Consider the following 10,790-nt stretch of genomic DNA (forward strand, 5'->3'; position numbering starts at 1 on the left):
ACATTTCTCCCATGATAGCGCATCTGGAGCTCTTGCATTGCCAAACTTAGTGGTAGCATTTAATTTGTGTGACATTATTCAGTTATCAAGAAAAAGCACATGCTGAGAAACACTGTGGCTAATTAATGATAGTATAAAAAATGAGTTCTTGCAAGCAAGAGCAAAGTCTCAAGTACTTTGCTAAGAACACTCTTCTTTCTGAGGCTGCACTATCCCATTCCTGTCATGGGAGCCTGGGCATTCACCAGTAGACACAGAATGAGTTTGACAATTAAATTTCATATCTTTTCCCTTAAGTAATGGCAGCTGGACAATGTGGAAAGACTGTAGCACTGAATTTTGTGAAAGCCACACTGAGATTGCTCTAGTCTATTGCTCTTTCTGTGTGGGATCATCTCTACATATGTAAGCTAATCTAATCCATCCTTGGAGACCTACAGTTATGGAGAAGCCGTGTAACTTATCATATATTTCCTACAATACTATACACACATGGTTTTGTATGACATTCTGATATTCATACCCATGTTAACTGGAATACAAATATACCCTTGTCACGAGTAGCTGTAAGCAATGTAGCTGTAAACCAGAAATCTTCATGGAGGGTCCTACCAGGATTCAACAGGAGTCTACTCTTGACAAAACATAACTTACTACATTTAACTACAAACTGAAAGATAAAGTAAAATGACAGGTAGCAGTTTTTGGAAATCATCAAAGGTGATGGGGTTGTTAATTAGACAGATGATGATTGTAGAGAATGAATCATTTGGTAGGGTGGGCTGATTTGAATAACCTGTTTCAGTACAGATAAATTTGTAGCTGTACATCTAAGGAACAACGAGCATAGGTTATACAGATAGTAATGGACTAAGTATTTCAAAATGATGCAACATGAAAAGAAGTCAGGGTCTTGGTAGATAATTAACTGAACATGAGCCTGCAGTGGGATAATGCAATTAGAGAGTGAATGTCAGCCCTGAAGCCTAAGCAGGGAAAATATGAAGTAGGAGTAGAAAGGTGATATTAGCTCTGTTTATAGCAAATATAAAACCACTGCAGGATGCCATGTGCAGCTCTCATACCCACACTTCAGAATGGACTCTGATAAATCACAAAGTAGTCAGAAAGTCCTGCAAAAAACATTTTGGGGGCCGAAAGACATGCTTTATCATGAAAAGCTAAGAATGAGCAAGCTGCCTGTCTTATCAAAAACAAAAGCAAGGAAGATTATTGCAAAAGATGTAAAAGATGTTTTTGATTGTAATTAGCTTTTTGTTATAAAAGGAAAAGGCATAACAAAAGACAGTATGGGATATTTTTCTCTTGAAAAGGTAGTGATCTAAGATCTAAATGCAAATAAAGCCCTTAAAAATCCCAAACCACCCAGTGAATGCTTAGCCACATTGTCAGTGAGGTGCTGGATCTTCTACTCCATACTGATATGTCTAAAGGTTTTTCCAGGGACATTGCACTTTCAGAAGAAATTACAGACTTGCTGCTGAGACTTACAGCTGAGGTGCTGCAACTTGCAGGAACATAATGATCTCTTCCAACCTCAAAGTCTGTGATTAGGTGACTAACAAAATTCTACCTTCTTTCTTTGAATTCTATCAAATAATATTGATGTATACCTGCTGAGGAAGTAGCTCTAAGTCCTTTGAGTTTGAAAATAAGGCATAATACTGCACGAGTTTAGGACAGGTTTACCAACACTGAAATCAATAGACTTGTATTTTAAAATAATCTTGAGAATGGGGAGAATGTAAAGTTGTTTCTGAACAGAACAACCTGTTCCCACCAACAAAATTGCCATTCAAAAATCATGCTGAATCACTGGAACTAGAAACAGTACTTAATTTTGTTTCTACAGAGATTAGTTCTGCGGAATACAGAAAAATCACATCCTTCAGTTTGTCATTTTGTTTTTATGTTCTTATATTTGAAATAATATCTAACTGTTAAGCGGTCCTGACTGCAAAAACATCAGACTGTGTTTTCAATAAATAATTCCACTTTAATGGCAAAGTAATAATTTAGACAGATACAGTGTGCACACCTGCAAAAAAATATACGCAAGCTGGTTTACAAGCTAGAGGAACAATAAACCAATAGAAAATACATCATCCAGTTAAGTCCGATGACACCAAATACTTATTATTAGGGCTTTACAAAGACTACAAAACTTTTCAGATGATTTATTTCACTGTTTCTGTCTATTTACATGATATGTTACATCAAAAATGTACAAAATATAAAATGTGTACAGACAAATGTTTCACAAACAATTTCTGAGTTGTAAACTAGGTGGACTCACTGAGATGTATTGCAGGAAGTTTCGTATATGTAGTATTGTGTGTTTGTGAGCTAAATATGGCAGGAAAATATTTGCAGGTTAGCTCAGAGCACAGGTACAAGAAAGAGCAGCTTTGATTTTGTTCTTTGAGTCAGTCAAGGTGTATGCACTGACATTTTGCATCAGAAATGGATCCAGATATGGGGGGCATGATGTTGGTCTGACTGAATCCTACATGCATAAATCCAGGTTTGTATTAGGGCAATAGCACCGTGTAGGAACCTCTAGATTCAGCGATGCAGCTTAGTGCCATTTGGAAACTGCATTGATTTCTTTGAGTTACAGCAAGTGACCACAGGGCAGCCACAAGGAGTTAATAGCACCAGATACACATTCTGAAGGTAACATCCATGGAGGTATACAGTACATGTCTACACCCATGGAGGTGTACAGTACATGTCTACACAATGCCAAAGCCCTTAGGTACCTTCTTGTTCATATGCACCTATTATAATCACATGCCTTTTGTAGTGAAAGAGCATTTTGATTCCTCTGAGCAGTCTGAATGCAATCTGCTGTGACATACAAACTTACAACATTTTCAGACTTCCCCCGCCCCCCCAAAATGTATTGGCTTCGCACAGATATTGAAACGTGCTGACTGTAGCATTGATAGCTCCTGCATAGTCATAACAACTCTAAGTACAGGACAAACACACCAGGTAATAACAGCTTTTAAGGTTTGCATTCTGTATTTGTTTGCAACATACAGGAAATCTCAGCAAGTGAAACATCTCTTAACACCAACAGAATAAAATACAACTTTTTTTTGTTTGTTTGTTTTCAATTTGATTTGTGCAAGGCTTTTTTTTTCTTTTTTTCTTTTCTTTTTTTTTCTTAATATTTACAATACCCACCCAGTAGACTGTGCAAAACCAACCCACTTTTACAGTATAAACTCTTCCTCTTCCACAGTGGACATCACTGCTTCAGTGTTCTTTAATGCTGAATTCTTCATGTACAACAATAGCAATCAAAACAACATGCTGAAACTAGAAAAAGGAAAAAAAAAACCCCATATATTTGTGCTCATGCTGCATCAAGTGCATCCAGCTCTGCTGGATAAGTATTCAAAACATTTATCCTCCAAAAATTCCATTCCGTGGGACCAAATGGATTTGAGCCAATTTTGTCAGCATTTAAGTGGCAGTGGAAGTGGGTTTGGGTTCCTTGTGTATTTCTGAGGGTAGGCAGAGCAAACTATTCACAAGATAAAAATATTATATAGCAACTGTTCTTTCTCGTATCCATTACTTTAAAAAATCATGATATACAGATATGAGGCTGCTATGTTAACTGATGTTTTCTTATTAGTAAATGAAGAAAAAAACAGTGTAAATTACCAATGGTTTAGGAATTAAACCAACTGTAAAACTGTTCTAGAAATCTGTTTTTTTAAGGCAGTGAGACAGCACCATAAGAAATGTTCCTTCTTTCACTGAAAAGGCTCAAACAAATGAAGCCCTAAAAAGCCTTTAATCAGTGTTGGTTAATAATTGGTATAAAACTGTTGTTAAGGAGTGGGCAGGTGGCTAAAAAAGACCTTTGTGATAAAAACAACTTTATAAAATCTGTGACTTGTGTACTAAAAACTTGATGGAGCGCATCACCGTGACCATGGCAGTTAGAATTAAATTGGCACTTATCCAGCATATCACAGTCATGTTTTCTGGTGATTGCACAATACTGTTTGTGCTTTCTGAGATACTATCATCTTTGACTCGTTTTGGAATAGGCAGTAGTGTATAACACAAACACCACTGCTGTCCTGTGACCAGCACCATGTGGCACAACAGAAGTTAGAAAAGACTTAGAAGACTGCATTGTTCATGCAGTGCCTCAGGGTAAACTAAAGGAAATAAAACCCAAAGATGTTTCACTGTAAACTTGTACAGAGAAACAGAGACAGAGAGACAGAAAGAGGAGAAGGAAAAAAAAATTCCAGTTTGGCTAACACATGTGCAATCTGCTTACATGCCCTTGGTCTAGGGCACTTTCCAGTTGACAAATGGAGTCTTGCTTGACTCCATAGGTATTGAAATGCCTTGAAATTAAACTAATTCAAGCTTTCCACTTCAATTTTTCTTCCTGACTTTGCAGAGTTAGGTCTCCTGCCTACCTACAACACACCATTCTCACTCAGGGACCTCAGCGTGCTGCTTTAATACTGGCAGTGGTCTAGTGGAAACAGATTTTACCATAATCCTCCACCAAGATTTGTCCCTTTCAGAGAGTTGATTCAAGGGATGAATCCAAAATGTCGTCATGGTGGCTGGTGCTATCACTGTCACAGCTTTGTGCACTCGAATAGTTGGCTGCCTCTTGAAGCCTCATTAGCATATTCATCTGAAAGAAGAAAACACTGTTTACATAATCTCATCTCATTTGATACTGCAGTGACCATGTTAAAATTTAATTAAGCTCACTTGCTGTATGAGGTATGCTGGTGTCTAGCTGACAGACCATACAAAAGATTTCAGAAAGGGCAGGGTGTCGGCAGCTCCTACTGGCACCCTTTTCATTCCCTTCTGGTCTTTAAATAGAAGTTTAAAGGTCCAAAGAGCCAGAGGGATATGATGGAACTGCCTGATAACTCTCTTTAATTCAGGAGTGAGACAGGCTGCAGCTGCAACACTAACAGGGGCAGGAAGCCATATCATCTGGGCCCATATTTGGAGACAGTCAGGCTTCCAGATAATTTTTGGATGGTGTAGACACACTACACTGGAAAAGCAACTGAAAACATAATCACACTAACATACCCCCTCTGCAAGAGAAGGATGAGGAGGGAGTGAGAGAGGGGTGGACTGAGGCCAGCTGCTTCATAAAAGAGTTCCATCTGCTGTCAAGGGGCTGACCTCAGCAGGGGAGCAGCAACAGATCCTCCTACCCAGAAGAGTAAAACCCCCACATAATTTGGGGATTATTTGAATCTCAAATCCATCTGAAAAATCATCAGATAGCAGCATTAAGCCCCAGAAAATTACTTGGATGCTTGATGCCTAAACTCTGTGCAATGATTTATAAACCACTCGCTTCTGCCAGCATGCTCAGGGCTGCAAGCAAAGTTGACATTGCTTTAGTGTTTTTCAAGGAACAAATATGCTGTCATTACAAAAAGCAGGCAATGAAAAAACAAAGAGAAAGAGATATTCTTATCTCTTTATGTGTTAAGCCCCTATTTCCAGTTTGCTCAGAAATACTTTCATCTCTATGGTTTCAACCTGCACTGTAAAGTTTTGTCTAGGCATTGAACAGTGTTTTACTCTATCAGGTGGCTTTTGCTGAAGGTTTAATAGGTATCCGTGCTTGAGAATACAGGACACATGCAGTGCATGTTCAACACAGCCTGCATGTGAAATGTCCTGTTTCCACAAGTGCAGTGTCTGTCCTCATGAGCTCCACCACAGGCAAGGGCAAATCCTCCAATCACAACTTTCAAGACTCCTTATTTAGTCAGACAGATCACAGTGTGCAGGGATCTGTCTGACTAAAGTATTTTCACTTTAGTGGAGACTATGCTGTGTTGGAAGCCCATCTAATACACTCACTGGCAGCCCAAATCATAGGGTCAAACTATCATGGGAAAGCTTATGGACTTGGGAGATAGGTCCAAATTAGGTGATTTTCTACAATTCTTCAGGATGCAAGGTTTGTTTTTGATTACTAAACAGTGAGACTGAGGAGCCATTTTCTTAACACTGATAAGAGTTAAATGCATTTTTTTCTGAGAAATTCCCTTTGCCAAGGGCTGCCTGTATTCCAGAAATACAGTTCTCTAAAATGGTATTTTGAATTTTGATAAAGGCAGCCCATAGAGAAAGCACTATACAAGAATGGCAGTTCAACATATGCATTTTAATAGTCCATTATCGGACAAGGCAATGGTAAATCCAAATGACTGGGATTGTATTTAAATAAAACAACACATGGCATTGAGGGAAATCAGCCTCTTATCATTTAATGCCACCACACTTGCATTCCTTTTACATTGAGACTGTTATACAATCATAAGTTATCTTGAAATATTCTAAGGAATGCGAGGTGTCTAATTTCCATTTCCACTAAATTTTCTATGATAGACAAGTTAGATAATGTGAATATCTCAGCCCTCCATTTGTAGAATGTAGATGAAGGATGCCCAACATAGAAAGATGCTTTTAGAATAAAACTGATTAATAAGTTGCTGAAGGGTGGTACACAAAAATTATCATGATGAAGACCAGATACATTTCTGGGCAGATAGGAAATGCAAACAATATAGGGACATATAAAAATGATGGCAATACCTGCCCTCATGTTAGGTTTTCCTTTCATTTTCAACATTTTAATAAATTATAGTAGGATAAATTTTTGAAAGCCAATTTTGGAACAGGTGCACAGTAGACTTTTACTGTACAGTGTACAATTTAACATGTGACAGTAAAGTACATAATGAAAAGCCTTTTCCTGAAAGTTTGAATCTTACCAAGGGATCCCCCTCTGTATCAGTCTGTGGAACATGCTTAGAGGTTGTCCCTTCCTTTGCTGATGCATAACCTTCATAACCAACATCTTCGGGTCTTAACTGAAGTAGTGATGGCCACTCATGCTGTAGAGATGCAGAGCTCCATGGATAGGTATCAGCTACCCACTTAGAGGGATCCTCCCAGGGTGCCCTCTTACCATACATCTATATTATGGATATAAGACAAGTAAGTATTCTACAGAGTTTTCCATACCAGTTATAACATTGAAAAAAAATCATCAAAAACATCTAAACAATTTCAGTAGGTGGTTTGCTTTCAGATGTGCTCAGCACTCAGAAATAATAAGACATTCAGAAGACCACATCAACACTAATGCTCCTTCAATACACAGAATGGCTACAAATTTGAAAAGCACTCCATAACTAGTGATACTTGTAGACAGCAGTGGGAGCCACAAGTTCTTGATAAAATGTGAAATGAGACTTTCAGGTAATTTGCTTAAGGTGTACCAGTGAAATTAACTCAGACCTATCTAAAGCTTGATAAAGTGTGATAACTTTCACAAGGTTAAGAGAAGAATTTCACAATGGATAGATTTTCCCCTACTAGGAAGCATCAAATGCTTACAAATCTGGAAGGGGGACAGAGGAAGTAAGAATGAGAATATTGTAAATTGAGGAGGTCTGGTAGCTTCCTCACTAAAATGCACCCTTATTTACACTGCTGTTCACAAGCAACACGTTAACCAAGAGCCCCTTGGTTGCTGCTTTAAATATTTCCTTTAGCTGTGACAGTGACACATTGGGATGGACAGCCATTCACCAGGGATTTCTGCAGTTTCTCCCACCTCCAATAGTCTCATGCAATTCAAGGAGCAGCATAATATTGGCAGGGCATGCACTCATGGAGAATTTAGATGGGCTGCACTCCTAAAAGGAGTTAAACAGGGAAGGATTTCGGTGCAAAGGCAGAATGATGAGTTGTGCTTATCACTGTAACACCTGCTCCCAGGCACTTGCTGAATTCAGAGCTTCAGGTTAGGCAGCCAAATTCCCTATATCATACACAGAGATACTCAGACTCCTTCTGCCCTACACTAAGGCTAGACTGCTACAACAGGTATCTACCTAAATAAGCCAAGAGGAAATGTTTCTCAGGGAGGTAGCAAGCTAACTCCAGGCTGTAGGCAGCAGTCCCCTTCATCTGAGATTAACAGTGACTACATCTTTTCTGGACTCTGGAGCAAGGCTTGTAAATTCTGTGTTTGACAAGTGAGTTTGCAAAGAATCAGGCCAGAAAGGCAGTTTCTACCCTTTTCTGGTTCCAGAAGTACATAATTATAGCATATAAAAGATTTCTGTTTATTATTAATAATGTCATTCTATGGAAGCCATCAAAAACACCTAGAAATTGCTACAGTTCATGAAACAACATATTTTCTTCCATATGCTGCCACCTTCTGCTCCAGAACTGAAGTTTTCATTTATGCAGGTAACCTGAATACTTGAAAAAATATGAGCGTGAAGAATATCACCGCATTTTTATAGTTGGTCTAAACAAGTGCTGTTAATCTCACTGTGGATGTTCTATCAGATACTCAGCAGTTTTTTGCACAAGGCATAAACACTCTGTAGTTCCCAGAGAGATAAGCAGTTTTAGGAAAGTGTGAGATATTCAATAGGCAAGATTCTAAACACCCATTGCATCACTATGTCACTATGTCAATACAAGGTGATAAAGAAACAGCTGCTCCTTGTACTGTTCTTTGACTATTCCATAACAATCCTCTCTGCACTGTGCAGTAATTTCTTTCAGTGCCATGTGTGAAAAAAATGCCTTTCCACAAAGCATTTTTATAGGACATAGAATTGCAGTGCAGAAAAAAAAGAGGGAAAGGGAGAAAGCCAAATAAAGACTGGGGGAAAAACCCAACAAAAATGACCAAAAGAAGAAGAAAGGATTAATGTCAAGATTTAGTTTTGCTCCAAAGATATGGAATGGTCTGAAATCCTAACCTATCCTCCAGGATAACCTGGACAATTATCCTCTCAGGGGAGACCTCACTGCAACCTTCCAGTACTTAAAAGGGCTTACAAAGAAGAGGGAGAGCAACGTTTTACATGGGAAGATAGTGACAGGACAAGGGAGAATGGTGTTAAACTAAGAGAGGAGGGATTAAGATGAGATGTTAGGAAGAAATTAGGAACAGGTTGCCCAGAGAAGTTATGGATGTCCCATCCCTCAAAGTGTTCCAGGCCAGGTTGGATGGGGCTCAGAGCAACCTGACCTGGTGCCCATGGCAGGGAGGCTGGAACTAGATGATTTTTAAGGTCCCTTCCAACTCCAGTTTTTCTATGATTCTATGAAAATATCCTTGTTCACAAGCTTTTCTCTACAAGCCTGTGCACCTATATGGGTCTCCAGGTGGGAGAGGATTACACAGACCAAAGCTATTTTCTTGCACCAGTGTAGGGCTTATTAAGTGTTCCACACAAGGGGAGGCTGATCCTGCCTTAACTCAGGGAGACAATCTGAGCTGTATTTAGCATTGTTGTGAACTCTACACAGTGGAAAAAGAATCACCTTCCTCTAGTCACAGGGGAAAAATCCTCTTCAGAAAATACAAGGCATGTTAGCGCTGGAGCAGACAAAGCCAAATTATATATCAGAATAAGAGCAGGTCAAAAGGAGTTTGAGGCTGACTTCTATAATTCTTCTCAAGATTTTCTTTTTGCAAATGCAACAGCATTCATATCAGGATGCATTGGTTAAAAGTAGTTTGGAGAAAGCCTATGAAACTAATTTAAAAAAATTTCTAGGAACCAAATAACATACCTGAAGTCCTTCTCTCACAGCTTCCAGAAGATATGGCACCAGAGAATAGTTCCAGAGGTCTGTGAACCACACTCTGGAGCCATCCACATCCATAGGGCAAGGGAGGAAGAGACGGGGACCTGACAAGTCAAGTTGTGTATTAAAAAATGTAGAACTAGGGAACACACTTAAAATAATTTTCACAGAATTAAAAAATGTAGTATTGGAGCAAACTCAAGTGAAGAGAATACTAATGCAGGAATACAGTAAAGGAGCTATCAATCTCCTCTTATTAAAAATGAACTAGTGTCCCTTTATCCAGTTTTAGGGCCTGATGAACACTTACAGGTTTTACAGCAAAGCTATATAAAAGGATGACTTCTTTGCTAACATAGCTATTCCATTAAAAGACCCCAGGTCCAAGGGTTTTTTATTGTTGTAATTATATTGTGGTGTGAAGGCAGGCGAAAAAAGTAAGTTTAGGAAAGTTTGTTGTTGAAGCAATTTTTTAAAAATTTAGCTCTTAAAATTGTGATTATTTACTTGAAAGTCTTTAAGCAAGCAATGCAGAAATACCAGGAAACACATATTCTCATTAAACTTTCCATTTTTGTTTCAAACTTGCTGGCAACTAGACAAATTCCCCATACTTATGTTATACTTCCCATTGAGAGATGGTAACTTTAAAAAAAATAGTATATCCTTCACAAATCCCTAAAATGCTCAGCCTGCATCCTTATTGCAAACCACTCCACCAATGGACTCACCAATGGTTACATCTGAAGAGCTGTGCGTTTCTAGGAAGCTGTTGAGATGATGCCATGTTTTGGGGATCCAGTCAATGATTTTGATGAGCTCATTATTGCGTATGTTCTTTTCTATTTCAGTCTCAATCAGTTTCCTTCTCAGATATCTGCCTAAGAAACCTTTAACAGGCTCTGTGTGATTAGCACACAGCACCCACCTGGGTAGACGAGATAAATGTCAAGTAGCAATGAATGGCAAATGCATTATTTCCTTTTAAACATATAGATGAAAGTAACATCATAAGCTTCTGAGTCTCATTAGTCAGCAAGTATAAAACTGCTCCAATAAACCTTTTTATTGCTCACTGTTACAACACAGCCATTTCAGGTTTCAGTGGAAATTCA

At 38.6% G+C, this 10,790-nt stretch overlaps 1 protein-coding gene across 1 annotated transcript in view; it reads right to left on the reverse strand.

Annotated features, from left to right (window-relative positions):
* Positions 1-3,196: 3,196 nt before the first annotated feature.
* Positions 3,197-10,790, reverse strand: part of NAV3 (neuron navigator 3) — a gene marked incomplete at its 5' end in the record, with an annotated part of 183,941 nt that continues 176,347 nt past the window's right edge. Inside the window, 4 exons of the mRNA XM_009078194.1 lie at positions 3,197-4,702; positions 6,825-7,028; positions 9,661-9,779; positions 10,407-10,603. Coding sequence (XP_009076442.1) covers positions 4,583-4,702; positions 6,825-7,028; positions 9,661-9,779; positions 10,407-10,603 — 640 coding nt within the window. The remainder of the gene's footprint in view (positions 4,703-6,824; positions 7,029-9,660; positions 9,780-10,406; positions 10,604-10,790) is intronic.

This window comes from Acanthisitta chloris, unplaced genomic scaffold (genome assembly GCF_000695815.1).
Source record: "Acanthisitta chloris isolate BGI_N310 unplaced genomic scaffold, ASM69581v1 scaffold8450, whole genome shotgun sequence".
Taxonomy (NCBI): domain Eukaryota; kingdom Metazoa; phylum Chordata; class Aves; order Passeriformes; family Acanthisittidae; genus Acanthisitta; species Acanthisitta chloris.